Below are 23,320 nucleotides of genomic sequence, written 5' to 3' on the forward strand. Positions count from 1 at the left end.
ATGGATAGCAAGAGTTTTTGTAAAAACTGGCAGTTTTCTGTTAATACCAAGGAACAAAAAGACCAGTTCTGATCACCAACATGTGTGGTTTCTTATGCTAAAGGCTGAATCTTGATGAAGTGAGGTTTCATCACTCTTTCTACCAAAGCAGGTGCAGGCAGTCAGTAACTTCCCCACTTCCATTATCCAAATCCTGCCCAGAGGGGACAGGAGGATTGATTGTGTCAGTCAGTATCTCCTCTGCCATCCCTTGTCTTCCAAACTTCCCCTTTGAGGTCAGGCTGTGAGAGTTGGGACTGTTCAGCCTTGAGAAGGTAAGGCTCTGCAGAGACCTGATAGCGGCTTTTCATTGTCTAAACGGTGGCTGTAAGAAAGGACAGACTCTTTAGGAGGGTCTGTTGTGATTGATAGGACAAGGGGAAATGGTTTCATACTAAAAGAGGAGAGATTTAGATTGGACATAAGGAAGAAGTTCACTGCAATAAGGGTGGTGGGGCACAGGAACAGGTTGCCCAGAGAGGTGGTGGATGCCCCATCCTTGGAAACATTCAAGGTCAGCCTGGATGCAGCTCTGAGCACCTGATCAAGCTGTGCACATCCCTGTTCATGGCAGATTAGTAGAGAGCTGATAGCATTTACACACCTGACAGTCAAAGCTGAGGATGCCTTGCCCTCCCTATGTTTCAGCTTTGTGTTCAGAGCATCCATCAAAGAGAGGATTCTTCTTAAGAAAGGTCATATCTACTTGTGGAAGAGGAGGGAAGCAGTGGAGCAAAACTGTAGTCTACTGCTTTCAGAAGTTTTATTTCCATGTTTTCCATTTTCATTTCCTTCTCTCCAGCAGTGCCATTACTTGTGGAAGCGTATCTATGTCTGCTGATCCTTTGAGAACCTATTATTACGAGTACGTCTATAACCATTATATGTTTGCCGTCGTACAGACAACCTGCAATTGGCAGTCATTTCCCATAACACGTTGTTCTTGAGCGCAGGTGCCTCTGAGCTTCACTTGCATAGCCCCACAGCAGCCACAGAATTGTGCTGTTACAGATCAATCCCATTTCTCAATTGTGGTTGTCAGTCCTTCAGACTCAGTTGGTTGCTTGTATTTACTAACCTCTCTGCTTCCTAAAAAATCATCAACATCATCTGGTTCATACTGCATTTGCATGCCCTCTTTCATTCTTAGGCAGGCCCAATTTAATGAAAAAAAAAAGTCCCTATGCTTCTGCTGCATATTTGAAGCATCAATCAGGGGGCGCTTTATTCTTTTGGCCACAATAAATAAGTAGGTGTTGAAATTGGATGACAATATTATGAGTGCTTTTCATTATTCCTTTTTCTTGTAAGCACGATCGATTTATACTAAATGCTAATGACTACAAATCCAAATCCCACACGTTCTCTATCAGTTTGTTGTTTCTTCAAACCTGTGTTATAAGCTGTGTTTTTCCCAATGCATACCAAATTTCCTTTCTGTTTTAAAGATGGAGAACACTGATTCTTAAGTGCTGCGACGGACAACAGAACGTTTACAGATCAACTCCACAATCTGTTTGTTTGTTAAGTGAAATATTTCTGAGTCTAAACAGGATGGCTGAACCCCAGTTCAACAAGGCACTCAGGCACTCGCCTAACTTCATCCCATCACAGCTTTTATCTTGAATGTGTGTTTACATTTTCTGCTAAGCTGAGGCTTCTGTCAGCAACTTTTTTATCTGTTGCACATTTAATGAATTATTATTTGTGGAATGAATATGAGTTTGTTCTGTGCAATACTCTGGGATATTTCCTTCCTCTACACATGCTCTTGCAGCATGTACTGCTAATCATTTTCATCATTAACTGGTATTTGCAATCTGTGTAACAGTGTGCTTTTTATTAATGGAAGAAAAAGTATGAAATGAGCATCATTTATGTAATTTCTGGGGTATTTCTGCTAGCAGTGGCTGGCTGCACCATGATCGTATTCAGAGCTTTGGCATGTGATGCCATTATCCAGATTTTGGAAACCAATAGTGCCTCAGTTGTCCATCTTCCTGTAAGAGAGTTTCTTCTTCCTTCTTTCAGATCCTTTCCACAGCCTTGCTTTTATTTTGCTTTTCATGCAGAATATCCTTTATGCAGTCAGTGTCTTGCCTCTCGTGTTACAATAATTTCCAATTAAAAGTTAACATAAATTGGGGTAATTTATGCAGTTCTATCTGTATAGTGAGAGTTTTTAATTGCTTTATTGTTCTCTCTGCTCATGCTTTTTCCTTCGTCTTTCACTGTTTATCCACAGATTGTTAGATATTCAGACTGGTCTGCATTCTTTTGATCTCTGCAAAGTATGGTGTGCAGTTTCTGTGCATTGTAGAGCAGATGAGCACAAGAAGACTTCAAAATCATGTAGATGAGTCAGTGCTATCTGCTTTCATAAAGGAAAATATCCTCCATAAACGTACTTTTTATAGGATGTTTTTCTTGGTGTGATGTGAAACATGCTCCAAAGAGGGAGAGTTATCTTTGAGACAGTACTCCAGTGGTGGTTTCAATTGGAATAATTTTACAGTGGGTGGTGAAAAATATAAACAACCATTTCAACAGAAGCTAAAGAGAAGTTTGCAAAGACCTCTCCAGTTATATTTCTGACTCTGAATGTGATACTGATTTTGCACAGATATTTCCATGAGGTTCAAGAGCAAACGCCTCTGCAAAGTATGCCTTTCCTAATCTTCTCAGAGCCGTGCTGCTCATTCCAAACAACACAGTCATGCAAGCTGTAGGCTGGACTACGATCTACCTTTTTATCTAGACACAAAGGTTTCTTATATCAAGTTTTGCTGAGGGAACAGGCCATTCAACTTGCTTTTATACCAAAAGCAAGTTGCTCTCAATTCACAGCTTCACCAATTGCAGCCTTCCAAGTCCATGTGTGCAATGTTGTGCTTTGAAAATGGTAGAAGTGGTAGCAGTTTTTTTCTTTGTGTCCTGCAGTGGAAGATCTGAGAACCATTAACGTTGCATGAAGCCATTTGTTCTGTGGATCAGTACCATGACTCACCAGAGACAGGTTTTTGTCACCGGAGTACCTAGTGTATGCACAGTGTGCAATACAACTGGTCTGGTAGCACAGAATGGATGCTGTCAGTGTGCTGTAATGTGTGTGTGCCTTACCAAGATTGGCACCTGTCTTTTTAAACATATATGTACTTGCTTTTAGTGACAGTGAGTAGGAGGACTTTTCTTTCTGATGGAGCTGGGATGCTGAATTAGAGGTGAAGGGTGGGTTTGGTGGAGACACACGGTTAAGCACACACATCAGAAATGAGATCAGGATTTCAGTAGTGAGCAGAGTGCAGTTCAGACACTAAATTGTTCTTCTAAAGTTATAATTAAGCTATAAATTCTAATGTCATTAATCAGCTGCATCACTTGAGAGAGTTTATTGTTAAGCACGTTTTGTTCTGTTAAAGTTGCATTGAACAAGGCATTTACTCTTTCTTTCATTTCTCTTCCAGTCAGTTAGGGTGGCATTAGCTGCATGTACATGAAATATACCAAGAATGGCACATCATCTGGAAGATTTTCATGCTTGGGTTTCAAATACTGCAAGAATAAGAGATCTGTTATGTTTTTGTTTATCTGACAGCCCCATTTCTCTACTACCCTGAATCTGTTACAGCGTGTTTTTACCTGCTCTTAGCATCAAAATGATCAGGACAGCATAGATTAGCACAGAGTTGGTATTTAGCTTTCAGTTTTTTCATGCTGTTTCTTCTGGAAATCCAACTCTGTCGTGTTTTAGATAACAATCTTTTTAAAGCTTTAATTTTAGGAGGTAATCAGTGGCTTTTTTTTTTTTTTTAAGGAGAAACAAAGATATTGTTCTGAGCATAGTTATGAAGTTAAAGAAAAGTTTCTTAAGGGATATACCATAATTCTCTTTGTTTGAATAAAGGAGAAAAATAATACAATTATTATGTACTGTTGAATGCAGCCTGAGTGAGTGCCTATTATCCCTGTCAGTTTTCAGATAGCTTTTCATCTGTTTGTGAAGAGGCCTTTTTGAGCAGATAATTATGCACAGCATTAAAATGTCATTACTTTTGTCTTCCTGTTAAAAATACTGTTTTTCTACAGTAGTTGATAAATAGATTACAGTTTTTTGTTCTAACGCACTGAATACACTTCCATGCAGCTATGTTGTTGTAAAGCTGCCTTCACCAGTTTAAGCACACTGAATTACACTTTGGCTCAGAACTCAAATAGGGAAAGGAAACTTCTCTTGGACATTTCTCCATAGCCATCATTCTTAGGTCCCCAAGTTGCAATCATTTCAAGCAATCTAAGTAGCACAGTAGTTTTTAGAAGGAGATGTTTTCCAATCATTCCTGCCTTGGCAGTATGAGGAACACACAAACAAATATGAAACACACACACAAAAAAGCCATCAATAGCATGCAGTGCTATTTTCCAAGCTAAAGGTGGAAAAATAAACAAAACTACTGAAAATTCATTTTGCTTTGTTGTTGTTTCAGAAGTGTGATTCCTTGTAGTCAACATAAACAAAAATATTTTATTAAGAAGACAAAAGGAGGGTACCCTTGCAAAGACTGAGGTCATTTGATTGTTTAAGACTACATGGTAGTATTTTCACTATGTTTTACATCTTTTTTAATATAACCTGGAGTTCTTGTACAAACATTATTGGGAGACATTAGAAGGCTTGCAGAGCATTTACTGGAACTTTGCTAATGTGTGGTTTTTTAATTAAGATATGGACTACTTGAGGGAGCAACTGAATAGTTCCCCAATGAATTTGTTGCATTAATTTCCTTCAGAATGCACATCTGAGCCCAGCTTAAATTTCTCCTGCAGTTGATATATGTAATTTATTCTAGTAAGTTCTGTAGTTTCTCCATGTAAATGTTCACAGAACTGACAGGTTTAATTTCATGTAACATGAGAGCCTCCGGTACTGAGTTTCCAGTATCTCATTATAGTCGGTGTTACATGTTGTGCTATTGAATTTTGGCAAAGAGGAGGCAATAAAATATTACCATAAAACAGAAATGTCCAAGTGACAGATACTGAGGCCAAAAATAACAATAAAAAAGAAAACAAAAGCAAAAACCTCTCTGAAGCTACCTTAAATCAGTCTTTAAATCAGTGTTTGATAGAATTAAGTGGCCAGGTTTTTGCAAGTGCAACTTCAGAACTTAAGACTTGACAAAGTACCTCATGATGCTCACAGTCTCTAACCATGCATGAGCAGGTATTCCTCATATTCCTTCCTTGTCCTACTGTGTGATACTTGGTTACCTCCTTCCCCCTGAGACCCAGCATGGAGCTCAATTTAGTACAAATCAGATTTAAAAACAAACACCCAAATGCATGGTAGAACTTACAAGAAAGCAGAGTGAAGGGAGAATCACATGAATGTCATTCTAGTTTGAGTTGACCCTCTGACATCTCTGCTCTTTCTCTGTCTTGCTGAAAGCAAGTTAACAACTGATCTAGAAAATAGCTTGCATAATGCAACCCTGGTGCTGGATTTTATCTTTTTCAGTGTGTCAGTTCTCTGTTTTAGCCCATGCTTCAGTATGTGCTGCTAAAATGGCTTAGCTACTCTGTCAGCTCTGCTCCATGGTTTGTGGGGTCTGTATCAGTTTGTTTTTATAGGTGGGCTTTAGAGAGAGCCTAAGTTAACAGCAGTGACAGCCTTATGGTATAAAACAGAGTAAAGCAATAAACTCAGTTTTCCTAAATTTTGGCTTTTGCGAGCAGTGCAGACTTTTTGTGGTGTCTCAAAGGATTCAAGACCTTCACAGATTGTCAAAATACATTGCTTTAGAGAAAGAAGAAGTTTGTTTATAGCACCTGGGCCATGTGTCAAAACAAAGCTCAGTGAAAGGTTTTGTGATACATAGTTGAGAAGTTCTCCTAGGTTGCATTTAAGCAAGGAATAATCACATGCCACTGTGTAACTACAGAGCATGGGTTCACAGTGTCTGTTTCTTAAACGTGATCTTCCTTCTGACCTCAGAAATCTGTAAAACACTGGTTTGGTTCAGCTTATGGCCCCACTTAGAGCAACATCAGCTTGTTTTCTTCTTGAGATATCACTGAGATGCTTTAAACACAGTAATCCCACAGTGGTTAATGGTAATTTTCTGGTCTTCTTTGGCTGTGACTGGAAAGCCATGTCCAGATATTTCATTTAAATGCCATATCAAGTCTATGTAGCCTGGGATTCAAAGAAATTCATTCATACTCTCCCAGTGCTAATTTTCTGTGAGGAAAAAAAAACCCAACACAAAACAAAACAAACAAACAAAAACACCAGAGCACAGTAACAGGAAGGGTGGTTGTAACTAGCACAGAGCAGTGCAGCAGCTAATGTATTCCACCTCCTCACTGTAGGAATAGGAGCCTGTTTCTCAGTAGCGCTAAGCAGGGAGAGGGAAGGAGCTGTGCTCTGCTCCCCTTATGTGCACACTGGGGAGGTGAGAACTGGGGCAGATTTGCAGCTTCCTGCAGGGAAATCAGGGCAGAGCCACTCAGCGAGGTGTGAGCAGGATGCTGAGGAGCTGCTGAGGAGCGGGTTGGATCTGTAACAGTCCAGATGCAGTTAGACACATCTCAGCATCCAGGCACACAGCGAGGCAATGTCCCCTGGAAAGTGCCCTTTGGTTCTGGGAATGGGGAGCGGCAAGATGTCTGGAAACATCTTGGTAGAAATACTCTTGTTAAAATAAAGAGACAGAGAGAGATGATGCCAATAGGAGAAGGAAACAAATAATTCTCTTAATGAGAAAAATAACCGTAGAGCCAGAGCTGAAGGCTTTTTACATGGCCCAAGAAGATAAACAAATAATAAGAAATGAGAAGAGTGTCCAAAGCAAAGCGTATTTGTTGTGATTTTTACCTTGCCTGAACTTGTTCGGCATGGGGCTTTGTGTTCACTCACAAAGCAAACATGCCAGAGCGGGGCTGGCCAGCACTGGTGGTGGCTGCTGAGGGAGGCTGCAGGGAGCACGATGAAAGTATAAATGAAGGTAACTAGAGGCTGCCTGCCTCTGGTGCAGCTAAAAGAGTGAAAGCTCCTCTCAGAGAGAAGGAAAATTGATTTATACAATAATGAGAGACAGCTTTTCATTTTATTTTTCATTTGCAAATTGCTTTGGAAACATGAGCAGTTAAATATCTCCAGCCTGTGAGTTGGGAGCCAACAGTAACTTCCCTATCTTCTCATTTGTGTATTTTCCCATGGGTAGGTTGAAAGCACACTGACAATGCAAGATCTTCTATGAATATTTTTTGCCTGAGCTGGTGATAAATATAAAGCACGACTGGTGGCCTCAAACTCTGTTTGTAGGCCTTGTCAGCCTGGGAGGTGTTCAGCTTCGCATTTTGCAACGTTGGACACCATTCTCCTACACAGAACTTGACATGGGATCTCTTGGCAGAGCAACCTCTCTGAATGCAAGAGCATCACTTTATGACAGTACTTACAGACTGGAGTGGTGAGCTGCTGAGTGGGGTTGTGTGTTCACTACACACAGACAACACCAAGGCTCCACTGCCAAATGAGATCTAGATGTTAATCTACCAGAGTATCTGAATAGCTTACCAATAAGACTTGCCCATGAATTTTTAATAGTATTACCTTTTTTGTGTTCCTTTAGTTCATCTCCATCTTCTGTCATTTGTTTGTGTTTTCCTCCCAGTTAGCCTTTTCCTACTGCTTATTATTTAAGTGTGTGAAAGTTGATCACATGTTTCTTTATTTCTTTAGGCTGTAACTCGGCACTGAACCTAACATCCCAGAAAGCCACAGATGCAGCAGACAATATCTTTAAGTTGCTCAGGGATATTGCGAGAGCTCGAATGCATATGAAGCAGTTTAATTCTGTACATAATCCGGGCAGCAACACCAACCAGGCAAGTGAATCATCCTTTTCTATGTGTCTGTTACATCTGTAGTGGGCTGTCAAAATTCCAGCTTCATTAACAGCACTGAATATGCTGCTGTGCTAATCCTATGTGGGTTCTGACCATGTGGAATACATTTGTGAGATCTTATAATTGACCTAATCATCAAGTCTTTCATTCAACCTCATGCATGTCAATGTCCATGTCAATAAAGAACTATCTGATGAAGAAATTGGGGATTTCCTCTGAAACTCTGTGAGATAATACAAATGTCTGTGAAAGGCAGGAGAAGGTCAAGGTGGAACTGGTCTGACTTTGCATGTCTTATCCAAGTAGGATGCCTGCATCCAGATAGCAGCTGTATTTCTGTGTATTTTCTCTCCCATGTCTGTAACTAAGAGGTAATCCCATTTGTGAGTAGGTAAGAAAAGCAGTTTTTGTTTATAAAAAGTGAACACATGAACTGCAAGTCATCAGGAATAATTTATGGTGGTGTTCTCTTCTCCCATGTCCCCTGAAGTGTTTTTTGTTTTGTTTTGTTTTCAGTTAAAAATTGAGTTTACAGTGGAAAACACGGCAATTTAGAGAGTGTAAAACTTGATTCCAGCCTTAAGCCAGAAAAAAAATTGCTCTAAACTCATAAGTACACTGTAGGTCTGCAAAGGGATATGGTCCAAATTAAGCAGTGCTTTCCAACGGCAAGAGTGGGGAGTGTTGCAACATGTTGCTGGAAAGCTAAGGTAGTTTTGTTACCGAATTGTTACTGAAGTCTCCAAGTACTCGTGACCAGCCTAGTGCCTGAAGTGGGGAAAATTGTTAAGTGTTTAAAACAGGTCAGTGGAGGGGCAGTCAGATGATAATAACTTCTAAATGTTGCCTAAAGTATAATTAGCATCACTGTGTTCTTTGGATGTAACCCAGGTTGTTTGCTTAGGGCTAAGTGCTGGAACACAGCAAGGGATGTATTAACAGTTTGCAGCCCCCAATCTGGCTGTAGACTGGGTTTAATTGTCTTGAGTAGAAACAACCTTCTGCTGAGGGTGGTTTGGGAGAGTTAGAGTATCTGAAATAAGCAGGCAATACATTATTTTTTTCTGCCATACAACTCTTTACATAAGGATCATATTTTTGTCTGGCAAATGGTAAAATACACAGTTTGCACGCAGCGGTTCACCTGAAGAAATCTACAGGCTGTAGCCTGTAGGTGTTTTTCTGCTACATACGTTGAGAGCAAGGAAGCCTCCATTTCTTAAGCATCAGAAAATGGTTTCTGTGCATATGTGGAACTGGGTAGTCTCTTCGAAAGACTTTCCATAGAATTTAGATTTGTAGAATGTTTCCATCAGATTATCAGACAAGTAAATGTTGTGGCCATGGACAAGTGTGTATTTTGACTGATATGTAACTGCTTGTATTTGATCTTGCGTATATTCACTCCTTTCTTATTCTTCCTTCCTTTTTCTTCCTTCCTCACTTTCTTCCTCCCTCTTTTCCTCCTTTCCTCTCCCCCTCTTTTCTTTCTTTCCTTCCCCTCACCTTTCTCCTTTTCTTCTCCTTATAATCATGTCTAAGATGTGTCTGATAGCCACAGAGTAACTATTTTAACACAATTTGTGCCCTACTAGACATGAGAAATGAAAATTTCTAATGGTTTCATTACAAGAGTTAGAAATATATGCAGCTATTGTAAAATAAATAAAACAGTCTACATTTTTGATAGGTAAATGTCAAGTAACAAAAGCTTCTGAAAGTTTTTGAAGTTATCAAAGCTTCAAAAGTGAAATCTGCCTTTAGTATCTGCACAGCCAAATCAGTTCATTTTGAAGGGGTCTGAGTTTTGTCGCTGAAACTTCAGACATGTAACATCAGGGAACATTTTTAATGCCTTGGCTTTCCAGTACATAGTTATGTCTGAAGTCAGATAATATTTATCCTTTAATTTTGTACAATAAGTCTCTCTGTTTAACTACGGTTTGATCTTTGCTCCAAATATTTCATTCCCAAAGTCTGTTTCTCATCTATGAAGATATTAAACAGATCTTTATAACAGGACGTCATGCCCGCATGTATATTTTCAAACAGTTGTTTATTGCATTACTGGATTTGACACAAATCTTGTCATGTTCTACAGAGAGATACTGCAGTTAATGTCTGCTGCAATTTGCTTTACTGGCTCAATTAAAAAATATGCTCATGTTGTGAGAATAAATTGGTAAACTGTATAAACCTTCATTGTAAAGACTGTATTTGAAAAGTGTGCTTTTATTCACACTGCAGACTATTAGATGGAAAACGTCTTTTCAGTTAATTACTTTAGAAAATTATAGTTTCAAGTTACATAACCAGGCGGCTTGGTTTTTATTTTCCAGCTGTTTGATGTTTATCTTGCATTATGTATCTTTACAAAAGCATCCCTTCTCCAAAAGGAATGATGTTACACTTAATTCTCGTAAGAAGTCCAGGGATAAAGCATCCCTGCACTGGTCCCATAGGAAAACATGTAACAATTGGAAAATTGCTAATTTTCCAAGACTGTTCCACTTCCTGAAACTATTGTGGTTCCCTTGCAGTTTTGGCAAGGATAAGAGAAGCAAAACAAGACTTAATCTGCAAACCAAGTATGGCTGAATTTTCATTAAAGAGGATCTTTCCCCCAGTCCCTAAAATTCTTATTGTAGAAATGCTCAGTGTGTTTCGAGATGGGAACAGAGCACCGATCCTGTTCACTCACTGGATCAGTATCTGGGTGCCTCAGAAAACCCCACTTCTTTAAATATGCTGCTCCACATAATAAGGCTGTTTCACCCCCAGCTTTTCAGTTCACTGAGAGTATGTCTGTGGATGACATTAATATGTGGGGTGTCATCTCCCATTCAATGTGAATGCCATTTTACTTGACTTCAGTAACTTAATAAATTTTCTCCCTACACATCTTTCCTCATCCAGTTCCAGTGCAATCACCCTATCTTTTTCCTCTATAAATATACCTTCTTTTCTTATTTAATTGATCTTTTGTCCAAGGCTCCTTACCATTTTTTAGGGGTAAAAAGCCAGTCTTACTAAGAGTCTTCCAGGGTGCACATCATCTGCACCTTTGCACATCCCTCCCTTCCTGATCCTTAACATATCTGAAGCACTGACATGTATGATGTTGATGGGATTTGGGGCCCACTTTTTTCAAGGCTTTCAGTATGTATCAGCCCTGCTGATATCCAGACTTCAGTGATGACATGACACCTGTAGGAAAGCATGAGGGGTCAGCAAGCAACACCTCCTAAAAATCCCTGTTTAAATGTAAAGTTATTCCAAAGAAAATAAGACATCTGGGTACACAGGCATCAGAGCACTATCCCTATTGCTCTTCCCTTCTGTACTACCCCAAAGCACACTCCAGAGAAACTAGAAGCCCTCCTTTACTCCTAGCCTCCCTTTACTCATATAGTACATGAGTAAATGTGGGGCTCTCTTTCTAACTTTTCCATTCAATACTGTGCTGGTGTACACCATTTGTTGTCGAGGTCACAAAAAAGACTGCTGCCACAGAGGCATTTTTAAATCTTTAAATGCCTCTGTGCTGCTTTCTTTCTAGAATAATTATTTTATTGTTTCCTTTAATGGAAATAGAAGATTTAGAAGAGCAGTTGCACCAAACCTAAACAGCTTTACTCACAGTTTGTTGCTCTTTTTTGTGCAGGCTTCTTACAAACCGCTGCTGAAACAGGTGGTGGAAGAGATCTGCAGTGCTGATCGACCTGATTGTGATGATATTGAGCATATGTCATCAGGCCTCACTGATCTACTAAAAACTGGATTCAGCATGTTCATGAAGGTAAATAAGGTTTCCCAAATACATCTGTATGATTTTCCTAAGTTTTTAGCATTGTGTCGCAATAGCTGATTTTATATATTAATTCTGTAGAGGAGAGCACAGGACAATTAGGAGAGTTCAATCCTTTCAGAGGGGCTAGAAATAGCTTGAGGTACCATATTGCAGATATGGAAAAAACAGATATTATACCTGGAGAATGGAGCAGACTGGACATCTAAGTAAGGGTGATACAGGACACACAGATAAGGATGATATGTCTGGTAGGAGTCAATGTGGCTTCAATAAGGCTTCCATAAAGGGATGTCCAACCTCACATGGCTTTTGGAGCTCTTCAGAGACATCAGCAAGCAAATAAGCAAGTGCCAGATTGTATAAACTCCCCAGACTTCCAAACGTCGATCCACAAGGCAGTTCATCTAGGAATTTTATTGATAATGAGCAGCCTTGAGATAGAACTAAGAACAAAGAGGTCTTACAGGGGAAGAAGATCAGCAGAGGAGCCCCATATTCAATGCTCTTTCTCTAATTTGACAAGGTTCGGCATGTGGTGGGGAGGAACACAGGCTGATCAGTCAGAAAGTCCAGAGGGACTGTGGGTTCTCCATCTTCATGATTTTCAAAGCTTGGCTGTACAAAGCCCCGAACAACATAGTGTTTGAAGTATGCACAGCTTTGGACAGGGAAATGAACTGGATGAGCTACAAAGATTGCTTCCAACATCTGTTGTACTGTGATTCTATGATAATCAAAAGGAAAAACATTTTCTTCCTATTCTTTGTGAATGCTTGCTGGACCTTTCATGCATCTAAAGAGAGGTGACAAAAAATAGCTTTGATTTTTTTGTTGATTCTATTCTGGTAACCATTATCAAGATAACAAAGTAATTTTTCTGTTATTACAGAGCAGGCTGTCTTGAAGACAAAATCAGATATGTCTAAATACAATGCCTGTTTTCAGGAACTTGTGCCTACTGCTGAAATGGATTTTCAGAATGTACTTAGTTAGTTACTAAATAGAAATTCTTAGCTCTTCAGAGCTTATGATAAAGCCCTGAATTATGAGAGGACCACTGTAGAAAGTGTGACTATTGTTGTTTCTATTCATGTATTGATACTGAAAAAAATCATGCTGCCGGCACTCCAAAAATAGAGGAAGAAACAGCTGTTCCTTGCGTCAAACAAAGCAAACAAGCTTGTGCACACCAGTGATTTTCACAGAATCACAGAACTGTAGGGGTTGGAACGGACCTCCAGAGATCATGGAGTCCAACCCCCCTGCCAAAGCAGGCTCCCTACACCAGGTCACACAGGTAGGCGTCCAGGCGGGTCTTGAATATCTCCAGAGGAGACTCCACCACCTCCCTGGGCAGCCAGTTCCAGTGCTCCGTCACCCTCACTGTAAAGAAGTTCTTCCGCACATTCATGCAGAACTTCCTATGTTCCGGTTTCTGGCCGTTTCCCCTTGTCCTGTCTCCACACACTGCTGAAAAGAGTCTGGCCTCACCACTTTGCCCCCCACAGCTCAGATATTTATAGGCCTGGATCAAGTCCCCTCTCAGCCTTCTTTTCTCAAGGCTAAACAGACCCAGTTCCCTAAATCTCACCTCATAGGGGAGATGCTCCAGGCCCTTCACCATCTTAGTGGCCCTCCACTGGACTCTTTCCAAGAGATCCCTGTCTTTTTTGTACTGGGCAGACCAGAACTGGACACAGTATTCCAGATGAGGCCTCACCAGGGCAGAGTAGAGGAGGATTTTTTTGAATGATTGGATTTATTCACCATTAGCTCTCACAACTCTATTTATTTCATTGTTCAGTCACTTTTATTTTTTCCAGCAGAAACATAGCTTGTCCTTTTTTTACAAATAATAATAATAATAAAGCAACAAGAGAAGAAGACCAAGCAAGACACATATAAAGTCTAAATACTTATATGGAAACAATGGCAGGTTTAGTTAGTTTTAGGTCTCTTCTTTCCATATTATTAATTCTTGTGTTTGGGACAGTTAAGATCATTACAGTGATATCCTAATCACAAAGTTCCCATTGGACTATTGGTTGCTGTACCAATATAAGTGAAAGGATCAGAACTTGCAGAATGCCAGGATTAACCAATATCCAAACAGACCGGGGAGTACAGGGAAGGAGTGGGAGAGGATTGGTCTGTGTGACAGCCAGCATCTCTATTTCTGTTAACTTCAAGATGTCAAAGAGGAAGAAGAGAAAACTTTGTTTGCAGAGAGCTTCTTGCAAACAAGAGCAGAGCTCCTGAAAATGCAAGAGGTGATTGAGGGAGTTATAATCCTAAAACGACTTCTCTGCAGGAGGAGGGCTCTTTTGATTCAGTGCAGTGGGGACTTTCCTGACAGACAGCTGTATCAGTAATTCAGGCAGGCAGCCCTTGGAGCAGCAGCCCTTCCCCTCTGACCTGCCTGCTCAGCAGCCTGTAAAGGTTTTACAGGCCATCTTCCATGGCAATTATGGAGTCTGGGGAACAAAGACTGCAGTAGGACATCAGCAATTGTCCAGATTTCAAATGTATCATATCTTTACACACACTTGCTGCAACTGGAGGCTTCCAGGGTTTTGCTCTTTTCTTATTTAGTCTTTCTAATTGCCCGAGATAATGGTACCAATTATATTTAATGCATTATATTTTGAACTGAAAGTAAATTTCACTTGGGAACTTTTGCTAAGTTCATACTTTACAGAAAATGAAATTCAGATGCCTCAGAAATGTCTTGAAAGAAAATATCTTTAGAAGGACTCCAGAATGCATGTGTCGCTTTTGTTTCAGTCCATTCCAGTTGTTCTGTAACACAAAAATGAGTTGTGTTTTGCTACATGAAGCCAGTTCCTACAAAAGTGGGAGCCTTGGGTGGTTGTATTATCAAACAAAAAATCTTGGCAGAAATTCGCATTCTTAGCACAGCCAAATATTTTGAACCCAAAGTATTGTCCTCCTTCAAAACACTTGTGCATATCATAACAAAATTACTGATTCCAAAATCCTTTTCCTTGCAATTTTAACTTAATTTTGAGCTTGCATACCTAGTTGTATTTTTAATATGCATTTCTGGAATTTGTGGCTTGAACTTCAGTCTTCTGAAAAATAGTACGATTTATACAGGCAACGCGTGTTTGGATCTGGGTTTATTTTGACTGAATCATTTGTCAAGACATTTTCTTCTAGTACTGCCATGAACGCTTGTGTTTTCTGATTAATAGACTGAGTGTCCTTTCAGTGTGTCTAGTGTTATGTGTGCTTGCTTATTACAAGTTGTCACTGGGAGCATAGTAAGAGAGGCTTTGTTCAATAGCAAGTTCCTGAAGTTCCAGCTTTCCACATAAGCCTTGGGTCACTTGGGAGCTTTCTGAAATGGGATGAGGCAGTTCGCTCTTATTTCAAAGTGTCATAGGAAAGCATTTTGTCTAGTCAACTTCTGTCCTCGTCATCTTTGGGAGCAGTTATTTCTTCAGCCTTACAGTCGCCACTCACAGCAACTATGGCATGAAGTACTCTAAGATTTTAGCAAGCAATAGTTCTGTCTGACTTGCTTTATAAATAGATACTTTGGTCTTAACTGCTTCCTGGTATCCGCAGTAGATTTGGACTTTTTTGTTTGTTTAAGGTTGTCATTCCACTATGTGCAGAGAGTCTTTGTAAGATCTGGTATATTGGTTTAATTAATCTGCTGGTGTAAATTGACTCTTTCTCAGTATAGCACAAGAAATGCAGGACAACCTGCTGAATTGCAGTATACGTGCTACCTGCACCATCAGCTGAATGAAGGTAGCTGTCAAACTGAGTGCAATTAAGAGATTTGCACTCAGTACACAAATAGTCAGCTCACTGATACGTTGATATAAGTGTTTTCGGACTGGTTTCCAACTTCCGAGGAGTACAAGAGGAGCAACATTTAAGAGGGAGCACGGCATCATCAAAGGTCAGCCAGACCTGAGAGGGAGCATGCCATCCCTCATGCGTGCTTTAGAGGAGGAAGTATCTTCTGAAGGTTTCCAGTCAAACAGCAGGACAGAGCTGCCCAAAGACTACATATGAGGCAGCCACATACAGATCAGTACAGAGAGCTGTTTCCTGAGGAGCTGAAGCCTCAGAGTCAAAGATAGCTGTCATAGTGGTGAAAGTAAGGGAAGAGCATTCCACTCAAGAATGGGTTGATTACCACTTCCATTCTGACAAATGAAGGCTGCTAAAAACCTAGACGTTCAGAAGGGAAGGGGTTGGAGAATCCAAAGAAAAAGAGCAAATTCAGCTGTTCTCACTGTCACTTTTCAGAGCCAAACATTTAGAGCATTTCACACTGAACGGCATGCGATGCTGTAAAAAGAACAGTTTCTGGGTTCCATTGACATCACTTCCAAATGCTCGTCAAAGATGGGAGCAAGGTATAATCAGGGCAGTGTGTTTTTCCAAGGAAGAAAGAATGGTAGGAAACAGCAAAATAATCAGACTTTTGGAAGTGCTTAAGAGGAAGCTGAAGTATAGCATCACCTTCATGTTTAAATTTAAAACATGGTTTTATAATGCATTAGCTGAAATTCAATGTTTGCAATGTTTCAAAGTTAATTAGAAAAAAGAAAATGAAACAAGTATAAGTATTTTGTTTGAATAGAGTTTCTGTAAATGAGTTACAACCCAATTATAGAAGTAATGGAAACTTTGAAGTGAAAGAAACTGATTTTATATATAATGAACCTGACTTATTTTCATTGGATGAGTTATAAAGGCTTATTCACTGGACGATTCTTTCAATTACTGATGTAAGGCAGGGATTCTTGCATGTTTAAACTGGACCCCTTGCTCCTACCAGATAGTAATTTACTCCCCACACCTTAAAGCCTCATGCATGTATGTATCCAAACTGTGCACCTACCCAAGGTCTGTCCTCCCACACTGGAAAAGGAAATAAATGAAGAATAAATGCAGGGAGAAGCCCTCGGGCCTCTTGAGAAACCTCTCTAGATTCCAGTGGGAACCATGAGGACTCCATATTCCTGGGAATGGCTCATCATTTATAGCCGGACATTATTTGATTCAGCTGCTCCAGAAACCAGCATTCAATGGCTATTTCTGAACTTCCTCGTTAGTCTTTCTCTGGCAGCTCTAAGAACCAATCACTGCTGAGGTGAACTTAGCAATAAGAATAATTCTTTCTTTCATTTTACAGGTGAATCGCCCTCACCCCGGTGACCATCCTCTTCTGATCATCTTTATGGTTGGTGGTGTGACAGTGTCTGAGGTCAAAATGGTGAAGGATCTGGTAGCAACACGCAAACCTAGTACTCAGGTAGGATCAACTCAGAATGTTCCCATCTGAACAAAGGATGAGCAAATTGATTAGACAGTGTTGGCTGTATTACTGGTACCAGTCTTAGACCAAGACACAGCCACACAGACAGGAATGGCATGGGAATTTTGCTGTGAAGCCTTCAGGCAATGAGTGTTAAGGAACCAAGGGTCTATTTTTTTGTGCGCTAGAGTCACCACTGGTGTCAGGTTGGAGGCATTCCAGGCAGACTGGCATAGTTCTAAAGGAGCTTTGTTCGGGTCTTGAAAAAATCATATATTGTTAAAAATCATTGTTAATTTTGGAGCATTGCGTACAAGAGCAGTCCATTATCTGCTGAGCAGTGAGTAGTATAGTAGCAGTATACAGGCTGACTGCAAAGAGATTCAAGAAATGCTGTATCAGCAGATGCATCTTAAACACAGAATCACAGAATGGTCCAGGTTGGGAGGGACCTCTAGAATCATGGATCTCCAATCCCCACCCCAACACCACCACCACAGGCAGGGCCACCAACCTCCACATTGAATACTAGACCTAGTAGTAGACACTGCTAGTAAACAGTAGTCTAGTTTCCAGGTGGCTTGTGAACATCTTTTATTCAATTCCTGCAGGAGGCTTTTTTGATTAGTGAGAAATCATTAGCAAAACAGAGCCAACCAAAGGCTGATCAGCCACTGGGTTCATTGTGTGCTTTCCGTGTTTCAGTTGTCTTTGCAACAGTATTTTCTGAGTTCTATTTTAGAGATGTTTTTTTCCATCTGGTAACATGTTTCTCCCCAATTAGTCAATTGCTAATCTTCTCAAAAGAGAGAATAAAATTCTTTCCCTTCTTGAACACAGATTGGATTGTGACACACTGATGGACAAGTTAATCCACGCCTTAAATGTATTAATATAGCCTGAAAGATAAGCACAGGGTTAACAAGTGAGCCGGTGCAGAACTATGCAGCAAGACTTTTGAGTAGCTTTGTAGAGAGAATTGAGGCTTGACAGTGGTGACATGGGATCTGGTGTTGCTTTGCTTTGGCTTAACCCCAGTGGCAGGTCACCCTCTTAGGCAGATTCCTAAAGAATTTTAAGCTTTGACTGCACTGTGCCCTTTGTGAAAATGTGCTGTGTTAGAGGTGAAAAGACTGCAGGGGAGAGTCGGGAGGAGGAAGAAAAAGAAGTAAAGAAGCAGTTGTGTGAGTCTCATATAGAAAACTATATGAGTTAGTTGGATTTACCTGGATTTCTGCATTGTAGCTGTGAATATGTGCCACCTGTTTGGGATTATTCTCTTTCTAAAAAGCCAGGCGTTTGTATAACTCCAGCCAGCACTTAGCAGAGGTGTGTGTGGGGGGGTTGTGGGTTTCATGCAATCAACCTCAGACATCAGGGCAAGGGGGAAGCACTGGCCTCACAAGTCTGTTCCATTCAAACAAAGCACTGACATTTATACTAATTATTGGCTTTTGGAGAAATGGAGAGACATGTGGGTGCAAAAATAAAGAACTGAGTAAAGTAGGAGAAAAACTGGCACAGTGCTCTGATTAGTTCAGCAGTTCTTTGGAGTTGAAGCAAATGACATTTAAATGTGCAGTGGGAGACATGTTTCCATCCAGAGAACTGCTCTGCATCAGGATATGAATGACAAATCTATTTCTCATGGAGAAGCACAAAAGAAAATAGCATTTTGTGCATCATTTGTTTGTGAATTATGCCAAATAGCCTTCCTAGCCTAGTGCGAAGTATCCTACCTTGAAAGGAATAATAAACTTCTTTCCCCTTTAATCAAGTGGAAAGGGGGAAAAAGTGTGATGTTTTGTCCTCCTTCCTCCCCATATGCACAGCATGTGTGCTTGTGGCTGAGGCACATGGATGGATCAATCCCTGCAGATGCACCATCAGATGCTTGCTGCATCCTTCCTTCCCCCTGCATATGGGAAAGGCCCATTGCAGTGCTGAAGGTCAGGCTGTGAGTTCCTGGGTCCTGTGCTTCAGCTGGCAGCAGGACAGGTATATCCCTGCATGTAAAGCATCAAGGACAGGCCATGCTGTTCCAAATGAGAGGAAGGTCCACAAAGGAAGCACACTGTCCTGCTTAGACCTACCCAGAGGAGACAGAGAAATTCCTTCTCGGGGCAGTTGGGACCAAAGGGGAAATTGCTTTTAACTGAACATGGCTGTTGTTGATGTTTGGCTTTTAGACGCAAAATAGCTTAAGTAATATGTCCTCTAGTACTTTTCAGAATTAAATTGCATTATAACAAGATGTGCACAGACTGTGCCATGCACTGGTGCATGCATAAAATAAGTAAGACAGCATCAGCTTTTGCCATCCACGAATTATGGTTTTTTAGCCATAGGAAGGAGAGGAGATAATCAGCATCAGTTTGCTGCAGGTTGTGTGGGAGGATAAGGGAAGAGGAGAAGTGAGGGGGAGGCTGTCATCGGTACAGATGGAATCTGTAGTAATGGAACTCCAGATTCCTTTCATAATTTGAAGTGAGATGATAGAATAAAGAACAACAACGACAAAGTTTTAATATAGTACTTGTCTTCTTACCTTCTTCCTTCCAAATCCCCTGCAATATTATGCTGTATGGACTGCACATTCCCTATGACTTTGAGCATGAGTTGGCTCCAGGAGCTGGATGTGCTCCCTCCTTGCTCTATAGCTTTGCCCTGCAGAGAAGCCTTCCCAATAGACACCTGCAAACTGCTTTTCACTCAAGAGAAATGGATAGGGAGTGCATCTACCAGTGTGCGTATTGCTGTAGCGAATGTCCATTTCATTCATCAGACCCAGCTTGGATTAAAAGCCTGACCAAACAAAAGCAGCAGCATCCCAGCAGTGTCTGAGACTGAGCATGGTCTTCATGTGCAAAAGAGCTCTTGTCTTGCCCACAGGGACACTCCTGAGCATGGGCTGTAGTTCCCCCAGCAGTCACAGCAGACCAGCAGCACTTTGTAATTCTTGTCCTGCCTTCAACAAGGGTGAGCAGCTGTCATTCAAAACTGCCTGCTGGCAAAACCCTGTGCTATAGGAAAGGAAGCTGCTGGCTGTTCGTCTGGTGCCTCGCAGCAAACACAATGGCAGTCACAACAAATCACTGGGTACATGTGGGTAGAAGTGAATCAAAGCACACATTCATTAAGAGCACAATGCTACTAGTCACTGTGTTCCTTAAGTGATTTAACCAGTTGTTAATGAGCAGACTGTTTTGCTGGGCAGGTCGCATGGGCCTGTCAGTAAACACCAAAAACACACAGTGTGTATCGTGCTGGATAAGGGAGCAGTTCATATCACAGCTCATTAATGCTGCAGACAGTCTTGATACCCTTAATTTTGACTTCTGGCTTCTTTCCCTCCTTCTTACAGGTAATTGTGCTCTCCTCAGCACTCCTGACCCCACAAGGTGCTATTGAGCAGTTGTTCGCAGCTGATCATCCCCAACTTGACCCTGATATCTGACATGGAAGGATCTGTGGAGAAGATGGATGGCGGTCTGGCTGGAAGCATCAAGTCCCTGGTTTATCACTGCTCCCATCAACCCTCAGAAAAGCAGCATGTCCCCTACTGTGCAGCTGGGTACCTGGCTGCAAGGGAACTGTGTAGCTCACAGGAGGCTCCTAAAGCTGGTCCATTTGTCCTGTGCCTCCCTCATCTCAAGGGTCACACAGCGTGGTGCTGAATCACCCCCTGCACTCGGCACCGCAAGGATGATTGCTTGTAATGACTCCCTAGAAAAGAAGCAGCTGAGGACCAGGTGGGCTGAATGTGCACTCTCTGAGCAGCACTTTCACCTGCAAGTAATGCCAAGTGTTTTTTCTGGGGTTGATTTTGCTGGGAAATGCTGCTGAGGGGGGAAAAGGGCAGCAAAATCCATCTCTGTGCCATACTACCTTGCAAAAGATGTGTGCCTTATATAGTACTAACAGCCTCTGCTCATTACACAGAGGGAGACCATGGGGCAGAACAGCAGGATGGAGGGCTGAGTTACATGGTTGTTTCTCTCACAGGTTTCCATTTCCTGTTCTAGTTTCTCCACCCACAGTCCCAGGAGAAAAGGCTGTTTCTGATGGCACACTTCCCTGCAGTTTAACACAAGGAGGACATATGGGCTGTGATGGGGTGATGGTAACCTTGGAAGAATCCTCCCCTCACATGCATTTAAAATAGAGGGGGAAAAAAAGCATGTTCCCATTTTCAAGAGGCCACTGTGACATGTTCTTTTTTGAGCTAGATTTCCGAACGGCATGATTAGACAGCAGCTTTTATGTTTCATTTATGATAATGAAAGAGCTGCTATCACATTGTTATGTAATTTGTCATTATAAAAAATGGATATAATCTTAGATAAAACAGCATTAGCCGATAGAGATTGTGATTGTGCATAGCACAAAGAGTTCCAAATTGCACCATAAAATGGTGGAGCTGTGAAGCTGCATCCTCTTGATTCATCTGAGAAAGGCTACGGCTCACGCTAAGAATGAGAATGTCAAATGGTGTATGAAGTTTGCTTGAACACTGCATTCTTTCTGAAGCCAAAGGAATAACTTAGATAGCTCTTTAACCTTTGTTTAGTAGCCTGCTTAAGTTCTCTTAAATGTTTATAATGGTCTCTAGAAAAGGCTGCGTTTTGGTTTAAATTCACTTTTGAGTGGCTAGAAGGGGACAAAGGACCAGTTATAAAGTGCGGACAATGTTGCCTCTATGAAAGAACAGTTTATAAGAATGACTTCAGAATGGAACTTTGCACTGTAAAAAAATGAGAAATATTATGAGATGGCAACGTTAGAAGCTCAAGAAATATTTTGAGCAGAGCAGCTTGAGAGCAAACAGCCTTTCTCTGAATTTCCTTTTCTTTCTGTATCATTTAATCTTAGAATATAGATGTTTTGTAAATTGTGTAATCAATAAAGCAATGCTTTTACAATGCTCACTCCTCATCTCTTTCCCTCCTAGGACACAGGGCTGTGCATACCAGGACTGTACATTCCTGCCACCCCTCTATTTTGCAGTATTTGATTACCCCTAAGAACCAAAACCTTTTTGTCTTGGAGATGTCCTCAAGAGGTTTCCATGCTCTTGGTGGCAGAAAGGCTCTTCTACCTTCCATAACCATTACTGACCTCTACAGCCCCAAGTGGGTTCAGGCGCTCATATCTCTGAGCTGCTGCTCCTGAAGGCCCGCAGTTGTGGCCTTCTCTCTTCCACCTGTCTTTCATGAGTCAGGTCTCTGTCTTGGCCATCTGAGGATGTGCTCAGAAGCACCAGTGTCTGCTTAAACTCTGCACCCTTCTCTCTTCACCCAATGAGAAGGGTGCAGGGTTTAAGCAGACACTGGTGCTTCTGCACGTCCTGTGGATGAAGCAGCTCCTCTGGCTGAGGCAGTGATTGGTTTTCCAAACTCCCCTTTGGTGGGATCTTTTCAGCCAGCGTGGCCACAGCTGTGGCCGTGGATGCTGGGATTCAGCCACCATCTGGTACTCAGTGGCTGAAGAGACGAAATCAGACAGTCACAAAAGCCCACTCCTCCCCTAGACCAAGACTGGAGTGGGGTCTTTCCAATGGCCCTGATGTAATAGTTATCTCCTAATTGTAGAAAATAGCTGTTGTAGCTACACGTAGCATGTGCTGGAGAAAAGACCTGAGCAATGAGTGGTCTCCTGCCTGCTGTATGTGTGCAGGAGCCACGCAGATGAACTGCTTCAGAAGGTGCATGGTGCTGGACCACAGCAAGGAGTGCCAAAGCCCTCTGCATGTGACTCAACAGCTGTGGGGTAGGGAAAAATGAAAGGCCACCGTTGGCACATGGAGATGGCACAGAACCCAGTGAAACAGCATTTGAGTGTAAGCTCAGACTGGTGGGGCTGTTGTGTTTGAATTCTGAGTTACTTGGTCAGGTGAGAGTGGTAGCTCACATCAAACATTACCATCAGCAGGACCAGTATCTCCTTCCACCATGTGCTCGAAAGGGGAGGGCCTCTCTAGGTCAAGCACAAACATCCTCCTCGGGAACACCCAGCCTAAAATCCCTTTAAACACCAACAAATCAAGTTGAAGGCTTGTAGTAATTTGATTCAAGAGACCAAAAGCCCCTTAAAAACATTGTTCTGCCAAACACTGACCTACCTCACCTCACCTCATTCTCTCCTCATTGGTGTTTTCAGACAAGGGAATATGAAGAATCCAATTTTAATTTTCATTACCTCTCCTAAAATAGTTGAAAAGCAGTTATAAGAGCTTCCCCCCACACACAGATTATGCT

General features: G+C 41.4%; 1 protein-coding gene across 2 annotated transcripts in view; it reads left to right on the top strand.

Moving 5' to 3' along the window:
- The window catches only part of SCFD2 (sec1 family domain containing 2), a 161,936-nt gene extending 139,945 nt beyond the window's left edge, over window positions 1-21,991 (top strand). For both annotated transcript variants that reach the window (XM_015862315.3, XM_015862316.3), the window contains exons 6-9: window positions 7,784-7,929; window positions 11,615-11,749; window positions 16,941-17,060; window positions 20,428-21,991. In XM_015862315.3, the coding sequence (XP_015717801.1) occupies window positions 7,784-7,929; window positions 11,615-11,749; window positions 16,941-17,060; window positions 20,428-20,520 (494 nt within the window). In that variant the 3' untranslated portion in view covers window positions 20,521-21,991. The remainder of the gene's footprint in view (window positions 1-7,783; window positions 7,930-11,614; window positions 11,750-16,940; window positions 17,061-20,427) is intronic.
- The last annotated feature ends 1,329 nt before the right edge of the window (window positions 21,992-23,320 follow it).

This window comes from Coturnix japonica, chromosome 4, assembly GCF_054131305.1.
Source record: "Coturnix japonica strain WE chromosome 4, WE-NBRP24, whole genome shotgun sequence".
NCBI classification, from domain to species: Eukaryota; Metazoa; Chordata; class Aves; order Galliformes; family Phasianidae; genus Coturnix; species Coturnix japonica.